The 23213-nt window shown below is 43.4% G+C and overlaps 1 protein-coding gene across 6 annotated transcripts in view; it reads left to right on the top strand.

Moving 5' to 3' along the window:
- The first annotated feature begins 4532 nt into the window (after nucleotides 1-4532).
- Nucleotides 4533-23213, top strand: part of ERMP1 (endoplasmic reticulum metallopeptidase 1) — a 68100-nt gene continuing 49419 nt past the window's right edge. Inside the window, exons 1-4 of one of the 6 annotated variants that reach the window (XM_053298832.1) lie at nucleotides 4533-4944; nucleotides 7718-7747; nucleotides 8652-8953; nucleotides 14232-14359. In XM_053298832.1, coding sequence (XP_053154807.1) covers nucleotides 4661-4944; nucleotides 7718-7747; nucleotides 8652-8953; nucleotides 14232-14359 — 744 coding nt within the window. In that variant the 5' untranslated portion in view covers nucleotides 4533-4660. The other 5 variants (XM_053298827.1, XM_053298830.1, XM_053298829.1 and 2 more) reach the window with 5 other exon arrangements.

Below are 23213 nucleotides of genomic sequence, written 5' to 3'. Positions count from 1 at the left end.
GTTGGCACTACCAGGGACACTACACTGCTGGAATGGGAAGCAGTGCTGATGAGTGGACTGCACACTAAATGTAGGTGCTCCAGCACCCTTCTCCTGGTTCAGACCAAGCGTCGTCCTCTGCCTGCCTAAGCTCTTGAACCAGGAAGGCCCTCCACCTTCGGAGCTTGCTGGGGTGGTGGCATTGCCCTTTATTGTTGGGTCACATAGGTGGGCCAAAACATGCTCTGCCAATAGACCCATCTTGGTGCTGATCCAATCCACAACTCCAGCCCCTAACCGACCTGACAGAGTATGTGCCTCCCCAGTGGTCAGCATGGTCTAGAGCTCACCCATCAACTTCAGAAGAAGAGCAGTGGGCACAGAGTGGCTCAGAGCTGCTTGTTGCAAAGAAGAATGTCTCGAGTGTCAAGACCAGCTCAGAAATGAGCTTCCAGTCCAAGGTGGACAGGTCGCACACTCCCAAGCCACAGTTCCTCGTCAGGGCATGGATGGCTGCCTTTTGTTCCTGCAGGCGCTGGACCACGAGGAAGGTGGAGTTCCACCATGTCTCAACATCCTAGGGATCATGTGTCCAGTAGGGCAAGCTGCCACTCCATCCACCTACCATTCTCGCTGCAATGGAAGTAGACTGCTATCTGGCAGCACTTCCTTAAAAGAGCAGCCGTGGCAGCAGCAGGCCCTGCAGAGAGGAGCCCCCTATGCTCCCTCGCCCTAGCCTCAAGGATGCCAAGTGCATCCATCACAACCAGGTGCAGAGTGTGTGCCTGCCAAACAGAGTATGTATGGACACCAACTGCGGCTGGCTGGAGGAGCTCTCACTGCCGTGCTTGCTCCACCGCCGCACAGTGGCAGCTTTAAAAGTTTTGGGTTTTTTTTAAATTTTAAAAAAAACGGAAGGTGGAAAGGTGCCTATCTTTCTAGTGGTGTGCATGGAACCGGCACCTGCTGGTCTGAAGGGGGGGGGATCTTTAAGGATGGTGGAGGGTGCTCTTACCTCTCCTGCCACGTTTCCCCTGCTGGCACTGTCTTTTGCGAGCCTCTGAACCAGTTCCAATGTCTGGCTGTTTGAAGGTGGGGGAGATATTTTTATGGACAGGGGAGGGTGCTCTTACCCCTCCTGCCGCGTTTTCCCCACTGGCGCTGTCTTTTAAAATGGGCCGGAAGTGCCCTATGCGCGTGCATGATGTGTGCACGCGCACAGGGCACTTCCGGCCACTTCTGGTCTGAGGAGGCAAGGAGTTACGATGCCGCCCTGCTGGACCGTTTTAAAAGACAGCGCCAGCAGGGAAAACGTGGAGGGGTAAGAGCACCCTCCCCCATCCTTAAAGATATCCCCCCCTCCCACGCACCTTTGAACCACCGGACATTCGAACCGGGTCAGAGGCCTGTAAAAGGGCCTCCGAAAAGGCTCATGCACATCCCTATCTCTGTCTCTCTCCCTGGGGCCTTGCTCAGCTTGAACTGGGGAGGTCACTTGGAGGCCTATGGAGTATAACAGCCCCAAGGATACAGGACAAAAGGTATTGTAAGAGCAGTACTTGTAGTCACATTTGCGTTAGTTTGTTCTTTTTCTTTTCTGTGTTGCCTGGGTGTATTAAGGCTGAGGCCTTTTCTGTTTCCCCCCATTTGCTCCAATTCATATTCCTTTGTAACAGTAAAGCTTTTTGAGCTGTTGCTCAGTGCGGAAAGGAGGGCTCCCATGTCTCCAAAGCCCTAAGCCAGAAGAACAACAATTTCCTAGTATCATTTCCCAAGTGATCACTTTACAGTTTCAGGTATTTGGAGAAACTGTGAGGGAGACTGGGTATCCTGTTCGATCCAGTCTGGTAAACCCTAGGGGTAAGGGGTAAGTAAATCCTTTCCAGGTTATTAGCAGGTGGTGGCAGCAGTATATCAGTCAGGTCCCACCCAGAAGGTTCTGGGGATCTGAACACCACCCTCACTACAGAGACTGACTCTGCTCCAGATTCCATCATGACAGATGAGTTACCCTGCTAACTGGGCAAAGAGGCACCTTTTAAACATAGGGACATAAGAACATAGGAAACTGCCATATACTGAGTCAGACCATTGGTCTATCTAGCTCAGTACTGTCTTCACAGACTGGCAGCGGCTTCTCCAAGGTTGCAGGCAGGAATCTCTCTCAGCCCTATCTTGGAAAAGCCAGGGAGGGACCTTAGAGCCTTCTGCTCTTCCCAGAGCGGCTCCATCCCCTGAGCGGAATATCTTGCAGTGCTCACACATCAAGTCTCCCATTCAGATTCAACCAGGGCAGACCCTGCTTAGCTATGGGGACAAGTCATGCCTGCTACCACAAGACCAGCTCTCCTCTCCAAATAGAGGAGATAATATGTGATAATAATTTATCTAAGGTGCAAAGAAGATTTATTTATTTATTTATTTATTCATTCATTCAATTTCTATACTGCCCTTCCAAAAATGGCTCAGGGAGGTTTACACAGAGAAATAATAAATAAGATGGATCCCTGACCCCAAAGGGCTCACAATCTAAAAAGAAACATAAGATATATACCAGCAACAGTCACTGTGCTGGGGGTCGTGGTGGATAGGGCCAGTTACTCTCCCCCTGCTAAATAAAGAGAATCACCACATTAAAAGGTGCCTCTTTGCCAAGATAGTAGGGGTTGTCACTCTTCTGATTTTTTTTTTTTAAATACCCTGTTTCTGGTGAACTGGAGAACAAATCTTGAATTTCAGAGAATGGTATTTACTTTTAATGCGCTTTGCTTCCTATAAAGCTCTGAATTTGTCATTGATCATTTGCTTGACTTCTTAAAACAACCTCTTTGTTCTTGGATTAGGGCCTAACATTCCAGACTAGGCCTCGTCTTTCCTCTGCCTATTGAAGACCATGTGAAGGTGTCATAGGAGTTCAGTGCAGGTCAGACCTATAGATGGAGATCACTTGAAAGAAAGAAAAATCTGCACTGCACCCCTGCTACACATGGATGCTTACCCACACTCTGATCCTGGCAACACAGAGTCCCTGTCTAGTCCATAGCTGTGAGCCTAGGAGATCTTCAGCCTAATCCTAAACATATTTACTTGGAAGTATGTCTCATTGATTTCAGTGGACTTTCCTATTAATATGTGTACATAGGGCTGCAGTTCGAATGTTTTGTGTGGCCTCTGGCAAGCCACTATTTTAGTGATTAAGTTCCCTATTTTGTAAAAGTTAAATAATAACCCCCTATTGGGAGTTACAATGAATTCAAGCTCAGTAAAGGGTTTAAACTACAGTACTCAATTACTTAAAACGTTAAATACAGTCTCAGCCATTAATAACAGTGGTCATCCTGACTAAAGGTGAGTTATTGGTGCTTGATTTGTAAAAGCCAACCATAATTTGCTTGAAAATTTTCTCTATCCTTTAAGCAGAAGCTTCCAAGGCAGCTAGCAAGGTTTTAAGATCTTTTAAATTAAACTCATTAAACCTGAATCAGCTTAATTAAATGAATGTTTCAGCTCCTCAAACTGGAAACCCTGTTTCTTAATCCTATCTGTGGTGAAGGTGGGTGGTAGTTGGTAATTAGGGAGAAAAAGCACTCTGCACATGTTCAAATAAACTTTTAAAAAATTACATTCTTAATTTAATCTTTGCCCCCCTGCTAACTGGGCAAAGAGGCACCTTTTACCGTGGTGATTCTCTTTATTTAGCAGGGGGAGAGTAACTGGCCCTATCCACCCCCAGCACAGTACTTCCAGTGACTGTTGCTGGTGTGTGTCTTATGTTTCTTTTTAGAATGTGAGCCCTTTGGGGACAGGGAGCCATCTTATTTGTTATTTCTCTTTGTAAACCGCCCTGAGCCATTATTGGAAGGGCAGTATAGAAATAGAATTATTATTATTAATTATTATTATTATTAATATATTAAGATTGTGCAGCACTGATGTGATGTCCAAGACTTGATTACTTAGGAAACATGAGAGGCCCTTTTCAGTGGTTCATTTTGATCTTCCTTCCTACCAAGTAGATTCATTACTCTCCTTCAGCCATGCAATAACAACTTCTCTCTTTCAGAAACCTCTTGATTTGTTTGAACTAGTGTTTAGCCCTCTGCTCCTTGGCTTTGTATTTCGAGGTTCAGTTTATTGCTGTTTCTCTCATTTTGTTTTTAATCATGTCGATGCAGTATTGTTTGAATCTGATGGCTTTGACAGCCTTGAACATCAGGTATGGAAAGGTGGGAGATACATCTTTTATAATCAGTAATCATCATCACCACCATGCGAAGTCGGACTCTGCTTTGGTGCCTGAAAGAAAGCAAGACTCGAGTCTCAAGGCCTGCCATGATGCCCGCGCAGCGCTTCGGTGAGCAGAGAGGTAGCAGATGAGACGTCCGCCGCCGCCGCTGCCGCTGCCCAAAGCACGTCCCCTGCCCAACCTCTAGATTCAGCGCGGTGCCCTGGCGGCTGGCGGGCAAACAGGCAGGCAGGGAGGGAGGAGCGGGGCGTGTGACACTTTCTCCCCATGTGACCTGCTGCGCCTGCCTTCTGTGCGGTGCCGGGGTGGGCCGGCCCCAGCCGAGCAGTTTTGGCCCTTGGCCGCTCCCGTACGCAGCCTCCTCCTCCTGCTGCTCCTCCATCCTCGGCTTTTTGCAGTCCGGTGGTGCTCGGAGGCGGACCGGCTCGGGGCTTCATGGAGCGCAGTTCGGCGGCAGTAGGGGCAGTGAGGCGCCTCCGTACCCAGGCCCAGCAACAGTATCACCAGCAGCAGCCGCCGCCGTGCCGCCCGGAAAAGGAGGGACGGGACTGGGGCAAGCCTGCACGAGGAGGAAGCGCGAGGCTGCTCTTGCCGGAGTCGCGCGCGGTACTTGTGCTGCTGCTTTATTTGCTCGGGCTGCGCGGACTCGTTTACTTTTCCTTCCAGCAGCTGGTACAGCCGGCGCGCGTCTCTAAAGAATTCAATGCCCCTCGCGCCAGGTAACCGTCGACCGGACCTGCGCTCGCGCTCTCCTTTCCTCCTGGGAGAAGGAATCGGCTCCCCTCTCCATCGGCTTCCCCTCTCCCGGGGCTCTCAGGGAGGAGCAGGTCTCTCCCGCACCACTTTTTGCTAGGGATGCATGCACAAGATGATTAGAGAGATGGGTTATTTGTTTACTTTTGGCGACCGATGCAAAGGAGAACAAGTCTCCTGGATTTGTAATGTCAGTTGTATAGAACGGAGGAATTTTGGCAAGCGCAGAGTGTCATGTCTGGATGGGCGAGGAAAGCTTCCCCAATGCAGAAACCTGCCCTTCTGCACATCTGCTAATGGTACAGAAGCCCTGTCCTCTTTTGCATCCTGCCCTACTTATTAATTACCTGAAACCACCTTGTCTTGTTCACAGGTAGGATTATAGAAATCTGGGCTTTACTGTGCCGTTTCAGTGAATGCGTAAATTGGGGTTTTTTGGAATCCATGTTAGCGGTTGTGATTGGGGAACTTGGTGGGTGGCAGTTCTCCCAGATTACTCATTATCTGAAATTCTGAATTCAAAGGTATTTCTTTCTGAACGTGATGTACAATTCGTGATGCCCCTTTGGTACCCCTTTTGGAATTCTGCAGAACAGATTTGCACTAGACTTGCTTGTCTCAGCAGTGGGTTGGCCTCAGTCTACTTTGCCTGTAGTTGAGGCTTGGCAGAGCCAGCCCTAGTAATTGGATTTTTTAGGCTCTTGAATTTTAAAAAAGTATCCCTTGGTATTCTTTCCCACTCCCCACATTTATAGGGCCAGTCTACTGCATAGCTTGTACTTCCTGATCAAAAAAAGCAATAGTGCCCTTTGTCCTGTCCCAAAATACAGTGCCACTATATTCCACTCTGATCCAAGCAGTGCTCCAAATCCTGTGCCTTCCAACGTTATGTTTCTTGATTTTTTAAATTCATAGTTGTTGGTATAAATATAGGGTATAAATATATTTAAAATAATAATAATAATTAGGCCTCTCTGTGTGTCCATTTGTGTGTCCATCAGGGGCGTAACAAGGCTGGAGTGGGCCCAGAGATAAAATTTTAAAATGGGCCCCTCGCTGATACACACACACACACACACTTCACATGTGACTTGCCTCTGGGGGGCCCCTCGAGGCATGGGGGCCCCCAGGCAGCTGCCTCCCCTTGCCTAATAGTAGTTACACCCCTGGTGTCCATATACATGTGTGTCCCTTTGCAAATCAATATCTTTCTCCCCTGGGGTTGCCTCGGCATATGGCCAAACACATTTTCTTGTAGCAATGTTATCTGTGGATATGTGTTTATGATATAGCTTTGTCATCTTGGTGTATCACTAAGATGTGGGTGTGTGCTGGGAAAACACCTTATCTGCAGCCATATAATGTATTCACACCCTCTGAGTAACAATGGCTTGGTTTATTCATTAACTACCTTTTGCCCATAGACCTCTAGACAGTTTGCAGTACTGTTTAAAAACATTGTAAGAACAGTATAAAATATAAATGAGACATAGATGATCTCTCGCTAACAGATCAAAGGAACAGGGTGCCCTCACCCTCGTAGTATCCCTGGGGTAACCCTGCAGGCATGGCTGCACCCATGACTCGCTCCCGCCCTGGAAGTGGCCTCACAAGGCCAAAGGTTTCCGTTAATGGGGGGCAGGGCCTTATCCCAGGCTCCACTGTTTCCTGGTGTTGCTCTTTCTCTCCACCAGGCTTCTTTGTCATTTGTGTAGTGACAGCTATGTGGGTAGATAGCAAGTCTGCAGATCTGTGTTCTAAAATCTCTTATGGGTGGGGGGTGGGGCTGCTGCTGCTGCTGTTCAAGGCCATGTTTCAGCCTTTGGGAAAATACCCCCCTGCCCTAGAAGTGGCCTCAGGAGGCTAAATATATCTATTAGTGAAAAGCAGGGCTTTCTCCCAGGCTGCACTGTTTCCTGATGCTGCCCTCTCTCCTTCTGATTTATATGTTAACTTCCATTTGGCAGTTCTGAGGGATGGCAAGTCTTGACTGCTGTTATTTCTGGCTGTCATCATTAACATTTTGACACCAATCTTGTGCACACACTTCTTGAACAGATATTTCAAATTCTTAGGAGTTAGTGTTAAATTTTGGGGCACTTCTAATGCTTACATAGTTAAATTCATAAAATGCATTCTGATGGAGGTAGGTATTTTTTTGCTTCCATTTTTAGAGGAAGTGGATCTTTGAGATCCTACATGTTACTTTCTTATTTGCCCTTGTTTCAGGTTGACGGTTTCTGGAACTTACTCTTTCTTGTCTCTGGTTGAGTCAGAACTTAGACATGTTGGCCTTCCTAGGTCTCAACAAAATCTGTTTCTCTTGCATCTCATTCATAAACCTCTTTACTTGGAAGTGAAGTCATATTGGTTCAAAAATCTTGTATGTCTGTGTGTGTGTGTGTGTCTGTGTCTGTGTCTGTGTGTAATCAGACATTGGCAGGAGTTCTCCTTATACTAAAGTAAAATAAAATGTGCCATCAAGTCACTGTTGACTCTTCAGCTTTAAGTCCTTTCAGGGGGACATATTCCAAAGTGAATGGGTAGAGAATTGCACCTGTAATTCACAGGGAAGAGCCAATGGGTTAAATAATTTGTCTTATGATTGTCTCTGTGCACTTTTACGTGTAGAATATGTTATGTAAAATTGCATGTCATCAGATATTTACAGCATTTAATAGACAATGAAAAGCATTTATTTATTTATTTCATTTATATTCCACTTCCCTTCCCTTATAGAACTCGAGGTGATGTCAGTGGAGTAACCAGGTAGTCTCCCATTTAGGAACTGACCAGACCCAGACCTCCTTTGTTTCAGCAAGGTTGTTGCCTCATGTCTTCAGACCATGTTCTAGGACCTAAATCAGGTTATTGAAAATGGGTTTGCCTAGATTGATTATGGAAAGTGTGTGCATGTAGCCAATGTTGTGTACTTATTAGAATGTTGGACCCAGTGATGTAGTTGCAAATTTAGAAGTGCAGGCACTCTCCATGATAGCCCCCATGATCGTGCCCATCCCAACCTCCAGAGAAGCCGAGAAGTACCGGCGCTCCATCCCGGTGCATTTCCCTCTCCACGACTCCCCTGGTTGAACCTAAGTTACATCCCCATTCAGCTGTGAATTACACTGGATGGTCTCGTGCAAGTCAGTCACAGGGTTGTAATTATAGTCACTGTAATGTATTATTTATCTGTGTATGTGGCACTTTATATAGAGTTTGAACATAATAATGCCATATATGCTGTCCTGAGCATGTTGAAGGAAAAATGGGAGACTCCTGTAATAACATAACATGAAAGGGGGTGTAGATTTCCTGAGACTGTGGAGATCACACTTGTAAAATTAGTTATTTTGAAGCATAAAGATCATTGATGTTTCACGTAGTTGTAGGGACAACAAGCCTCTGTCTTGCTCAATGAGCTTCTTTCTTGCTTCTGGTAGTGAGTAGAATGTTAAGTACTAGACCTTTATTTACCCTGTGACATCTAATAGGATAAGGAATTTTATTGGAATTTATGTACATATCAGCAGATTTAACTCTCTCCTTGATTTGATTAAAAATCAGAATTTGTTTGGAAGAGTTGCATATTGCACAAATGTGCAAATTGTGGCCAGATTTTCATGCATGTGTGTTTTAAGATATACTTCTAATATTTTACTTTGCCTCATAGGACATACTTAGAAAATATTACTGCATTTGGACCTAGGGCTGTTGGAAGTCCAGAAAATGAAGTCTTCACAGTCAACTACCTCTTGGAGCAAGTTAAAGCTATTGAAACTGCAAGCAATAATGTCCATAAGATCTCTATAGATATACAGAGGCCAACAGGCACCTTCAGTATTGACTTTCTTGGAGGCTTCACCAGTTACTATGATAATATTACTAATTTAGTGGTCAAACTGGAACCCAGAAATGGAGCTGAGCATGCAGTGCTCTCCAACTGTCACTTTGACTCTGTACCAAACTCTCCAGGTACGTATATAGCAAAAAAAAAGTTGTTTTATATATTAGAGCAGACGGGAGAGATTCACAATATATTTGAGCAGAAGGGGGAGATTCATTGTTTGCTTCTGTATTTAGGAAACGAGTCCTATCAGTTCTTGAAAGTGGAGGAAATCTAGGATGCTTAGCAGGCCCATAGCCAGCTGGTGGCATGGTGTGTACCTGCCACACCAAAAAATTATCTTTCCTCCCCAGCCTCACTGACTGTTTTCACTGAACATTTCACTAACCTGCCTCCCCTGACTTCTGCAAGCTCCCCCCCCCCCCAAAGAATTTGAGGCTGGTTATAGGACTGATGCTTAGGGAGCAATTTTTCACAAATGCTTGAAATGGCATCAAGATTCTGATTAAAATTACTGGCTTTCTAGCATTGCACTAGTGTAATGCTGTTGTACTAATGCAAGGACATAACATGATGACATTGCACAAAGAAAGAAATATCTCTTCTCTTCCTGACTAACTTGCATGCAAACAGAAGATGTTGTGCAACCCTGTATGTATCCTATAATTGTGCAGCATTGCAGAACACTGCAGGCTTGTGCAGCTCCGCAAACTTAAGTACACACAGCTTCTCTTATTGTAGTGAAACACTAGTCTGGATGTCAGCCATTTTTAAATATAAGTCTAGTTTAATTATTCAACCGGTTTATGTTTGGTCAGTAGCACAGCCACTGCACACTGCTTTAGAGTATTTGTACAGTTCCATGTTTTTTAAATTAATGGAGTGAATTATGTATGTTCTATATATTAACATATTATTAATCCCCAAAATTCTAGTACTGTAATGTAAATGATGTACAAAAATGCAGAATAAGCTTGCAGCCTTGCAGTGAACATTAATATTAAAAATTATATGAGAGAAAAATAATACAATTTTTAAAAACTTCCTTAAAGCTGCCACAATTGTACATTTTATTATTCCTTAATTAGACAAATGGCAGCATCCAGGTTAGTTAGTCATGACTATGCACTGTGGTATTCTGTGAGACAAGTTAGTCATGACTAACTTAAGTCCCATTAATTTAAACAGAACTTAGTCATGAACAACTAGTCTGGATGCTGCCCAATGGTTGCTATTTGTATTTTAAAACAAACAAACAAACACACAAACAAGCAGTTTGATTATTTTACTTTGTTAGCCCTGCTCTGCTGCTGCTCAGAGTGCCCAGTTCTCCTCCTGCCATGATCTGCCACTAGAACCCAGAGACTGCTGGCCCCAATATGCCTGAACCAGGTTGGGAGTGGAGCATGCAAGAGAGGGGTCATTTGAAGTAAATTGTTTATTTAGGCCCAGGACAGGAGAGTTTTTGCTCCTGCTTATATTACCTGATTGGGTTTAGAAAGGTCATGTAGAGGCTGTGAGCAATATCCCAATGAGATTACTTTCCTAATGGGGGCCAGCAGATCCCAGTGTAGGCTACAGAGAATGAGAAGCTCTGTGGCTGGGGGACATTAATAAAACAATGAACTTGCTTCTCAGTTGGGCAAGTGAGGGTGCAAGTGGCAGTGTGACACCACAACCACTGTCACATGAGCCCAGTACACCAGTGCGAAGAACTGAAAGCTGACTGGCATCTTCTATGTCCCAGGAAGAGGTAGTGGCTGAGCTGCCCTAGTGGGGTGTGTGCGATCCTGACAAGCTTACTCTGTACTTTTTGGAGAATGTCATATTTACGCCCGTGTGATTGACACTGATTGTGAAGGCTGATTAATCTTGGAAAATGCTGAAATTAATCCAAACAATAAATATAATTAATCACCTTTTGTGCTAAAACAGTTGACCACTATCAAATGAAAATGCTGAATATCTCTGTGTGTGTATGTGTATGTATGTATATATGCAATGTTATTGGTTTTAAAAGGACATTTGTTAGCTGCAAACATTTACCTAATCAGTGTTTTATCCATGCAATCTGCCTCTGATTTCATTCAGTTCTGTCCCTATCCAATATCCTACTATGCTAAACAGGTTTGGCAAGAAATAGCAGACTTGTATATTTTTAATATGTAGGTATCTCATTTCTTATGTTTTTGTTTTACTTTCTTTCTTACACCTCAGTTGTAAACACATTGCCTGGGTTCCAAAGAGCTATTTTACGCGAGTCAAAGAGCTTGTGTATAGTTAGTGAGATTTCCAGCCTCTTTTCTTTAACCAGCCCCATGTCCTATCACAGACTGCTTTGGAAACAAGCCCCAGTTTCAAAAATAGCTTACCAGGCAGCATGAGGGACTACTCTTTGAGAAATAAAAGTCCAAAGCCCATTTGGGCATGTGAAACTAGTTGTACTTTTTGGATTCTGGCCATTACCTGGAAGTAAATCCAGTGGAGTACACTTACATATAATGGGTTGGACTCAAAGATACTCTTCCACATGCAGAACACGTTTTTAACTCACAGAAAAGCTACTTTATGCTAGAATGTTGTGAAAGAAAAGTGATGCTAATTCAAAAACATGCCTGTTTGCTTGTGTAACCTCTCGCACAAGCAGAATCATAGTTATCACTATATACTGTTTCTGTTACAGTGCGGTGTAAGCTCTTGTTCAACCTTTTAGACAAATATATGCAGAACAGTTCTAGCAAGTATTTCTTTCCTCTCAGAGTTCTTAAGCAATATTACAAGGGAATGATGGATTAAACACCACAGGGCACTTATTAAGGTTGAACCTGGCTTGGAGTTACATAACACTGAAAATGAAGTTGTTTTTTCTCATTCTCAAATGGAGAACAATCCACCCCCGTTTCTTCCACAGCTTAAGACAAATTTCTACTTTTTTGACAGATCAGGAAATAAGTGAATAATAATAATAATAATAATAATAATAAATAATATAATTAATGAAATATTTTCTGAGTAAGTTTTTTTTAGGATTGAAGGCCTCTTTTCTTTTGCTTCATCTGCTAGGAAGCTGTCTATTCTAATATTGTATAGAAATTTTGCTACTTTTTTCTTTGGGGCACAGTTCATTGTCAAAGTAACCTACAGACCTAAAGGCTATTTTGCTTGCAGTGCATGGAAACTTGCTGGGGCCTAATTCTCCTTAGTTGACTTAACATGTCCATAAAGACTTCTGAATTTTTACTGTGACTAGCATTGAAGTTTAATCAGAAAATGTTTTAAAACTTCCTAGTACTATTTTCTTGGAAATAATAAAGGCTTATTCAGGTTCAGAGTACTCTTGGCAGGCTTCAGCTTTGCCTACAGTTTTTACTCTGCTGCTTTTTGAAATGTCAACCAACAAAAGGAAGCACTGGAACCTGACTTCATTCCAAGTATTTTCAAATACTCTTATTTGGCGAGGGGAGAGGAAAATCTTTTTGTAATAAACATTTCTGTAACCCTCTTGGATATTTCATGTAACCAGGGGTGTAGCTATAATTGAGCGGATGGGCTCAAAGAACCCAGGCCTCCGATCTCCTGAGGGCCCCACAGCTCCACCCCTCTCTATTTTCTTCATTATTTCCCTCACTCCAAGGGGCCGCCAGAGAGGGGTGAACACGGTCCCCCTCTCCCCTAGCTACACCCTTCATGTAACAATATAGGCTTGAAGGAAAACTTAATGTGTTAATGTAACTGTATCAGCTGAGTAATGGAATATTACCTATAGTAGAGGAGTTCCACTTGAAGGCACAGGAACATGTCGCTATTTGATCCAGCATAGTGTCACTTGCAGCTGTTGTTACGGGTATTTTCCTTGGTTTTGTTTTGTTTTTTGTTTTAGATTGTAGGCCCTTTTGGGAGAAGGAACAATTTTCTTAGCATTTTTCCTCGGCCTTTGCATGCCCCCCAAAGTCAGATTCTGACCCAACCCAACTGTGGCACTGTTGGAAGGGGCCATATATCTGTCCTTTCCAACTGTTGGATCAGAGTTTCAACAGCACTGCCAGGCTCTCCCCCTCACTGCTGCTGCCCCCTCCTCCTTTGCCCCTCCTTCGCCATGCAGTCATACTGCAACCTCAGAAAAAAACTACCACTCTCAGAAACAACTGGACCACTTCTGCATCCTAGTGGAATGGTAAAAGAGATCTTTCCTGCTTTATTTTAAAATCCAAGCCATGGAAGGCAAGGTATCTTCTTGCATGCTCCCTCTGGAGCTAGGGTCACACTGCATCACAGCCTGTCCACTGCACCATCTGGTCACAGGCTGCATTAAAATAGGGAAAAAATAGGAAGCCTCCATATGCTGAGTCAGACCATTGGTCTATCTAGCTCAGTATTATCTTCACAGACTGGCAGCAGCTTCTCCAAGGTTGCAGGCAGGAATCTCTCTCAGCCCTATCTTGGAGAAGCCAGGGAGGGAACTTAAAACCTTCTGCTCTTCCCAGAGAGGCTCCATCTCCTGAGGGGAATATCTTGCAGTGCTCACACTTCTTTCCATTCATATGCAATCGGGGTGTACCCTGCTTAGCTAAGGGGACAGGTCATGCTTGCTACCACAAGAACAGCACTCCTCTTCACCATTCTGGGATGGGGATTTGATGGGAGGTGGTGTAGGGGAGGTGATATGGTGCATACAGAAGTATGGTGGGAGAGAAGGGTGGGGCAACCATGGGAGGGGGATCCGAAGCAGCTATTGGATTTCTGACAGAATTTGACCACAACAACAGGGAGCCCCCTGCCCTGCTCTTTGCTATGTAAACTGCTCTGATAACTTTTGATAAAAACTGGAAATATAATATAATATATAACTTATTGTGCTAAGTATCTTCTTGTTTTTTTAAATAAGAATTTTATTTTATTCAACTATAAAAAGAGAAATCAAAAGCATGTTTACATCTGAGCTTCCAAATTCCAAAAGTCATATGTGAAATATAACATTGCCTGTTCAAAACATAACCTCTTCCACCCAAACACCAACCCTCATTCCTTAACAAAGTTAAGAAGAAATCTAACAGTATACATATGGAAAGAATTACAAAGCAATCAGCGTAGTTATTTAGCAACCAAGTTACAAATAAAAGTAAACAAACTTAAGTTAGTAAACGAAACGGGGGGGAAAGCTCGTAGATTAAATTTAGCAGCCATCTAAGCTAGTTGGTACCAACTCCCCTGATTTTTATTCTAAGTTTACAATATTGACTAATTGGAACCATCTCCCACTATTAATTTTCTAAGTTCCTTTTTTACTATACTTTGAGCTACCTTCAACAGCATATCATAGAGTTAGCATGGTCTCATATCTGATCTTATATTTAACCCTAATCCAGAATTTTATCTAGTACTATTGAAATATCTTGTTGTTTTAAGGTGCCAGTGATGATGCTGTCAGCTGCTCTGTGATGCTTGAGATACTCTACTATCTTTCAAAATCACCAGAACCCCTGCAGCATGCCATTATATTCCTGTTTAATGGTGCAGAAGAAAGTATCTTGCAGGTAAGAATGTAGTGGGTAGAGCTATAGAATACTCATACTATCAAGATGTAGGCCTGGTTCCAAAGAGCTACATTAGTTGCATCTTAAGTGTGTGATGCTTAAGCACTAGTGGCACTCTTATGGCACTCTTTCCCTGGTCTTAGTTGACAATGGGAAGGCTCTCTTCACATTAAGACTACCATTGCTGGATTGTGGTGCTAGCTACATTCCAGATTGCCTTTGTATCAGGAACATGCATAGGTCCCAGGAGCATATGGAGCTTGAATATATCCCAGTAGAAGAGATGAGGAAGCTCTCTTTTTCAGTTGTGACAATGTATAGCAGAAAGTAGTTGTGGAAGTATATTTCTGCACCCCTTGCTTCCATATTTTGTAATACAGGAAGCCACTTGTAATTTGAATAACAATATTAGCTACTAGATCCATACTGAGTTTATGATCAGTTATAAACCTGTTGCTAGTCAGATAGCTATAATCTCCTTAAGCAGTTAACCTTAACCTTAGATTAGGAATGCTTAGAGAACTGATACACGAGAGCAATTACTAAATATCAGCAAGGAGGAGAAAGCATCTTTATTTGGGCTGTGGGTTGTGAAATATGGGTTTTTAATTACGTCACCTAGGTTAAGATTTCTCCTGTTGGCCTAGATTAGTAATTATTCAATATGGTACAGTAACAGTGACCTAGTTCTTAGTGAAGTGGTTAATCTGTGTCTGCTGTACCACTTCAGAAGACTGCAGGTGAAGTTTAACATGCAAAAAATAGTCCAATACATAGATAGATAGATTGATTTCGGTCATTGACCAGCACATATGAGGAATATCATATGATAGACATTATTATTCCTAATTATTATTCTTCATATCATAAAACATATGAGGAAGCTCAGCTAGAACCGTTTCCCCTCGTGACTGTTTTTCTATGTGGAGGGAAATGTTTTGTGTGGAAGAGCGTATCGGCTTCCCCCTGCAGTCTGAAGCGATACAGCCCGATACATTCCCCTATAAAAGCTAGGCCAGCGTGTGATTGTAGATGGGTGCTAAAGAAGCAATAATTTAAAAAGTGATATTTAACGTTTTCCATGTGGCAATTTATAGCTGCTTCATTACGGTCATGGTTACAAGGAGTTCAGATGGGGGAGAGACTGGTCGTGGTTTTAGTATGGTAACAGTAACAGGTTGTTCAGGCCGTGAAGAGCATTTTTTGGCTGTTTGCATGACAATTAGTCCTCAATGTGTAGTATAAGAGTCTTAAAAGTTGTACTTTTAAATCGTCCTGAAAACGGCCTTGGGGAATATTTAGGGGTAGCCGTGTGGAAGTAAGCATGAGTTGGAGGCAGGGGTGTGCGCGGACTGAGGGTTCGTAGTTTGGTCTAAATTTGGATTGAACCGCTGGTCCGAGAACCGATTCAGTCCAGTTCAGCCTGAACCGATTTGGAAGTTCAAGGGCTGGTGAGGGTGGCGCTGGGAGTGTGTGTGAGAGGCACCTTTAAAAGTAAATAAGCAGGTTTTTACTGGTGCTCCAGGCAACTTCCTGTTGAAGCAACGCTCCCCCGGCAGCCCGTGTGCAGCATGGGTCCGGCACTCACCTGGCCTCCACCCATGTGGTCCAAATTTGGACCAAACCACGAACCCTCGGTCCGTGCACAACCCTTGTTGGAGGTGTGGCTACCTGTCTGGGTCTGACTTTGGGGGGTGTTAGCTTGCCTGCTACCCCTCTCAATTCTATATCTGGACACACCTGTTTCCTGCAGTCCACAGCTGGGTAACTTAAAAAAACACAACAACCCAAATTGGGTGGGAATCAGGATTTCAGAGATGGGCTGTATGTATAGTGGTTCCTGTTCTTCTCCAAGTGGTTCTCTCTTAGCTCCGCTGTCACTGCTTATGTTATAGTATTTGGAAGGCAGCATAGGAGAAATTACAGTATATGCCCAGAATATATGACCTTCATCAGTCTGAGATATTCTAAAATGAAACAATGGATGTTAAAAAGGGGGAGGGGGATGTTCTTGCACACTGACAGCAGTGCAACAGAGGAATAGGGTGCTTATCTAGTTTAGAAAGCAAAATACATAGCAGGTTTCATGGCCTGTGAGGGAGGATTGGGGCTCAAGAAGCATCTCTCTGCTTTTCTTTGCATTATTTTCCCAGGTTGAAAACTCAATTACTGGCCAATTAGGTGCCAGAGAAGGTGGATGCAGCAAGCCTCTTGCTTCCCATCGGCTTCCTCCCCTGCTAACGGAGCAAAGAGGCACCTTTTGAAAGTGGTGATTCTCTTTATTAAGCAGGAGGAGAGGAACTGGCCCTGTCCATCCCCAGGATAGCATCCCTCCAGTGGCTGTTGCTGCTGTCTATCTTATGTTTCTTTTTTAGATTGTGAGCCCTTTGGGGACAGGGAGCTGATTTATATATTTATTTATCTATATAAACCACTTTGGGAACTTTTGTTGACAAGTAGTATATAAATATTCTTTGTCATCGTCATATTCACTGGTGCCCAGGTATGGAAGGGAAAGGCTAAGGACATGTATGCATGGTGCCTGTGAATACCCCAGAAATGCCATTTTGGGTCTGATTTTTATTTAATCCTAGTGATCTTTGAGGTGATCCATGTTCCCTCATAACATTGATACTGCGCCTGTACAGTAGCCCTGGCAGAAGATCATCAAGCTCCAGGAGGTGCTCTTTGGCTCTGCCGAATTGCACATGTGGCATGTCCATTATTTTCAGTGGGAGAGCACCTCTTTCTTCATTTCCTTCTCGAGTGCCACACCGCTTGGCTTGGAAGGTTGTTCTGCAAGCTCCTTGTTCCTCCATCATTTTCTTGTATACGGCTTTGATTTTCGGACTGTTTTTTTAATTATTCCTTTCTCTTCAATCTGGCTTGGTTTTCTCCATGATTTTGGGCTTGTCTTGGACTCGATTTGACTCTTCTTTGGCATATGTTTGGACTTGGTTTCACTCTGGATCGTCCTGACATCGACTCAGTCTGTACATGGTTTCTCTCTTTTGTTTTCCCTGACAACAATCTCTGATGGGCGTTAAAAAGACCTTTTAAAAAGTGTTCCACCTGTGGCTGTATGCTCCCCCCTTTGGACAAGCATGATGAGTACCTGCTTTGTCTCAGAGAGGGGTACAACATAGAGGCCTGCAAGATTTGCATGGCCTTCTCCCGACAGACAAAGAAGTGCAGGGAGTTGTCTTCGTCCTCCAACTCTGATGCTGCACTCCACTTTACACTTGACATCGGTGACATTGATGTCAACATTGGATCCCCCCTTGGGATCGAGGGAAACACTGAGCTCCAATGTCCGTAAATCGAAATGAGACTTGGACTTCAGGAACCCAGTCTCTAGTACCATCAACTCATATCATTGGTACCATAAGAAGAGGAAGAAGGGGCACTCTGGGTGTCCATCCTCCAGCCCTAAGTGTCCTCACTCATCCTTCAATGTGGCTACTCCTTCAACATTGGGTGATCCTTGTGCCACCACTTCAAAGGATAAGCTTTCGACATCAACAGGATGGAAACAACAGTCTCATTCCCCGACGTAGACTAAGTTGAGATCAACTACACCTTCGACTTTGACCATCTTAAGCACACTTCTGTGTCGACATCAAGTGTGACTACAATTTCTACCTTGGAGTCAATGATTATGGGAAAATTCAAGCAACCACCAATATCAGCTGTCTCACCATGCAAACTGTCTCCTTCTGTGGCCCAGCCTATGTGCCAGTTTGAGGGACTAGCACTGTCCTCTACTGTGCATCCATCAACTTCAAGTCAGTTGTCAATGTCGACAGCTGCACTGACCCTGATCACCCCATCTTCGCTGGTTTCAGGACATAGTAAGTCTAAGTCATCTGTCTCTTCCTATGTCGTCAAGATCATTCCACTAACCACTACAGCATCGACTTTTTTCAATGCCTGGCAAACCAACATTGCATCTCCTATCTCCAACCTTGGCAGAATTCTCACTCGTCCACACTATATCTTCTGGGGCATTGCCTTCCAGTCAAGTGAAGCTGCCTTCACTACAGGCAGCTTTGGCATCTGTCCTCAACTCTGGGAACACCACATCTTCTGTTTCCACTTTCAGTGGGTTTCCCAGGTGCCTGCCTAGGCTTGACAGGGAAGAGGAGGACCCAGACATGTCTTCTATTGCAAAGACATCCTTGGCTTCACCAGTGAGGGTCACTCTGCATTACTCACCCCTTTCTTGGCCAGAACACTATCACCACTGCTCCTAACTATGTCTCAGTGATGAGGCCCACAGACTACTGGAACTGTCCTGGAGGCCTTGACCCTGGGTTCATCAGGGGACTCCATTAATATTGAGACCTTTACTATTTGCCCTCTCCAGGCTTACTATATGATTTTGAAGAATACAGGGCATGGGAGTAGAATAAACTTAAAGGCAATATGTGGTTGCCATCGGGATCTGCCCATCACAACTCTGCAACCACATACATTACAGTTTAAAAAACCTCTGACTCCACCATCTCCAGTGGCTCCTGTTAAGCCTTCCCAACCAGTACCTGTACAACCTCCATCCACTCCTGCTGGCCGTCTGGACCCTCCAGCCCCACTCATCTCACATGTTGATAAACCGTTGCCATCTGAGCCTGAGTCTGAATCCAGCTTTTCTTCAGATGATGATGATGCATCCACTGTGACAGAAAATCTATCCGAACTGTCCCCAGATGAGGCTGTTGCAAACCCAGCTCTCTGACCGAGGAGGTTTGATCCTCTCAGGTTCAGGTTGTTGATATGGTAGCTCTTGGTCTGGAATTGAAGACAAAGAAAACTGAGGTAGAGGACCATATCTACAACTTAATGTCTGGCTCTTCTACTAAACAATTTGCGGCTCTTCCAGTGTTATCTGTTTTTGTTAACTCAGCGAAGGTTTTCTGCACATCTTCTACAACATCAAAAAGATTTGAGAACCTGTATAGAGTTCAAGAAGATTCCTGCCACTTTTTATTTAAACACCCACCATCTAATTCTTTGGTGGTAGACTGTGTGGCCAGTACTAAATCCAACAAGCTGCATTCGGCCCCTGTAGACAGAAGGCCAAAAGTTAGGCATGATGGAGTGGAAATTTTATTCCACTACTTGCCTTGCCCTCAAGATTTCCATCTACATGGCCTGCATGTCTAAGTATCATTTCTCTATCTGGGACTCTCTAAAAGATTACTTGAAAGACCTGCCCCAAACCTTTCAATAAAAGTTCAAGTCCACCCTTTAGAAATCAGCTGATGTTACTAGGCAGTCACTGAGCACTGCTAAGCACCTCGCGAAGATGGAGTCCTGTTCTTTTGTGGGGTCTGCCACTCTGAGATGTCATGCTTGGTTTTATTCCACCCGACTTCAGAATGATATGAAGGAAAACATTGAAACCCTTCCCTTCGATGGAGATGGTCTGTTCAGCTACTGTACACATGTAACGATGGAGAAGCTCAAGAAGGCAAAATACTCAGAGAAGACATTCATCACATCTTCACAGCAATCTTTCTACCAACAAAAGTACAAGTCTTTCAATAAGCAAAAATATCAGTTTAAGCAATCTGAAAGAAAGGACTTTAGATGTTCTTCAAAATTTATGCCAAAACGCCAATATTTCTAAAAACAATGCCAGCAATAAAGGACCTGTCCCCAGGACTCTTCCAAACAGTCTATTTGATGATCCAGGTGAGGAAGTGTATCACCACCATCCCTCTCCGATCCGGCTCACTACTCATTCCACAGAATGGCATTGTATAACCTCAGATGCCTGGATGTTATCCATCATCAGCACTGGCTATGCCATTGAATTCTCACTCCATCCCATTTACATGGGAATCAAACACACCCACTCAATTCCAGTACTTGTGCACAAAGTACTCTCCCTTCTTCAGAGAGGGGCTATAGAACCAGTTCCTTTGGAGGATCGAAACAAGGGATTTTACTCGAGATACTTCCGGGTGCCCCAACACGATGAGGGCATTTGCTCCATACTCAACCTGTGCCAGTTGAACAAGCTCATGAAGACGAGAAAGTTCCATATGATCTCATTGCAGGCCATTTTTCCTCTACCGGTGGAGGAAGAATGGTTTATGATGTTTAATCTAAAAGATGCTGTTTCCACAAAGGAATTTGCTCAAAGCACCGGAAATTCCTATGCTTTACAGTGGGTTAGGACTGCTAACAGTACACCATGCTGCCCTTTGGCCTCTCTACTGTTCCCCTCCCCATGTCTTCACAAAACGTGTCAGTGTCATCATAGTGCATCTGCGGACGTGGGGTATCACCATTTACCCGTATCTGGATGATTGTCTCCTGACCTCAAATTGCAAACAGACCTTCCTCTCTCATGTAAGCTACACATTGGATCTCTTGTCTTGGGATCTGACAGAATTTGAAATATTAATAACTAAAAATAATGAACACTTACTGGGTTTGATATATAAGTTGTTAGTGAAATATGACTCAGAATCAGAACAAGTTAAAGACTGTATGATTAAATGGATGCAGAATATAAATAAAACAATTGATATGCAACAATGGGAATATCGATGAAAAGTGAAAATGAAATTTGCAGCGAATAGTATGCTAAGAGAAAATTGGTACAAAATGTATTTCTGTTGGTATATTACTCCAATGATTATTTCTAAGATAGACAATAAGTATCCCGGAAATTGTTGGAAGTGTATGAATCAGTCGGGAACCTTTTATCATATGTGGTGGACATGCACTAAAGCTCAGAAATTTTGGAAGTTAATTCACAGTAAAATGCAACAAGTGTTAAAAATAGATTTTCATTTTTCTCCAGATATTTTTTATGTTAAATATTACTGAGCCTTATATACTTGCAAAATATTCAGAGTTGTCCTTATACATAACTGCGGCTAGAATTCTTTATGCTTCTTATTGGAAAACTTATTTGTTACCAACGTTAGAGGAATGGCATCTTAAACTTTGGGAATACGCTTCAGTGACTAGGATTACTTCATATATGAAAAATCAAAAGATCAATTTGGCTCTACTTGGGAACCCTTTATACATTATAATTTGTCACAGGGTCGTATATCCCATCCGAGATTTGGATTCTCTCTGCTAATGAATCCCTGAGCGAGTTTCTTTTAATTTTGGTACTGTTTAATTTCGATATTTAGTTATTCAGTTGGATGTTCTGTTTGAACATTTAAGATTGGTGTTTGAAAGTTCTAATTAGAATATGTGTGGTTAGGGAGGAGATGTTGATAGCTGGTCAGGAGGAGGTGGTGTTTTCTGGTTTGATGTACAAAACATATATGAGATGATATCTACTGCACTTGTGCATTCTTCTTTTTCTGTATTCTGTGTTCAGTTTTTATATTAATTATTTTTTAAAAAAAGGATCTCCTGTCTTGACTTGGGGTGTGGAGGAACAGCTATGCCACTGCGCTACCAGGGGTGACAGATCCCACCTCTACCACCATGTGTGGAGGAACAGCCCTCTATTTCTCCTAACTTTTTTACCGCTGCCACCAAGTGGACTTTTGATATGGCTGGGTCCACTATAACAGCCCTTCACCTTTATCAAAAATTACCAGAACCACCCCCCCTCAAAACTCCCTCAGTAGTGTGGAAAGGATTATAGGCTTGGGGTGGAGACAAACCAACAAGCTTCTCATATTTTTATAACATGAAAATTTACTTTTAGAAAAAATAGGTTCAATTAAAACATTACCTTTGCAGCAAAAAATACAAATTCAAAACAGTTCTTAACAGAGTAGGCCAGGGAAAAATAAAAATTGGAAAAACACAATCACTACCTGGCTTTATATTGGTCCCTTCTCAGAGTTCTCTGTGCTTTCTTTTCAGCTTCTGGCTTGCTGAGTAGTCTTGTTTTAATTACAGCACAGGTCTGGGGCTCAGTCGAGCCTGGCTCTTCTTTTTCTTCTAGTGATTTCAGCTAGGCTTCTCCTCTTCTTGGCTGCTCACTCTCTGCTTTCCTGACTCACTCTAGCAGACTTCCAGACTCTCTTCCTTCTTCTGCAACCTCCAGCTCTGACTCTCTCCAACAGACTTGACTCGACTCTTGACTTCCAGAACTCTGACCTCTCCTGCAGAGACTCTCTTGACTTCTCCTTGCTCTCTTAAACTCTCTCAAGATATGTGCATTTTTGCCCCCAACAGTTTCTCAGCCCAGCCAATCAGAACAAACAAAAATTTCCTCCATTAAAAAAACCCTCTCTCCCTCAAAAAAAATCAGCTGTCAAACTATAGAAAAACAAGTGTGAACTTTTCACCTGGAACCTTCTCCATGCATAGGGATTTGCAAGCTCAAAAATCCTGTTTACAATAATGCAGAGGTTTTAGGAATATTAATATAATACAACTCATTTATCAGGGCTTATTTACAGGAAGAGGTTTGGGAATATTACAAAAGGAAGGAGACCATCATTGCTCTGGCGGACGCTTTTCTACACAACCTAAACCAGAGTACTCGGTCAATCCAACAGCTGTTGGGCCTTATGGCCTCATGGATATCCACAGTCTCCTTTGCATGTCTTCAGATGTGAAAGCTACAACTGTGGTTTCTGTCATATTTCAGGCCAGTCTTCAACAGTCAAAGCAAATGGCTGACCCGACCACCTGCTGTCCTGCGGTCACTCCACTACTGGACCAACCAGAATTTTCTGGAACAGAGCATGCCTTTCTCTCTATTATGTTCCTCCATCATGCGAATGACGGATGCTTCCCTGGGAGGGTGGGGTGCCCATTGCAAGGGATTGCATGTTCAGGGTGCTTGGACCATCCAACAAAAACTAGCATACATAAACTATCTAGAACTCCTGGCAGTACTTCATGTTCTGCAATCATTCAT

This window comes from Hemicordylus capensis, chromosome 2 (genome assembly GCF_027244095.1).
Source record: "Hemicordylus capensis ecotype Gifberg chromosome 2, rHemCap1.1.pri, whole genome shotgun sequence".
Lineage (NCBI taxonomy): Eukaryota > Metazoa > Chordata > Lepidosauria > Squamata > Cordylidae > Hemicordylus > Hemicordylus capensis.
Note: the sequence above shows the minus strand (reverse complement) of the source record. Positions and strands in the feature narration are given on the sequence as shown.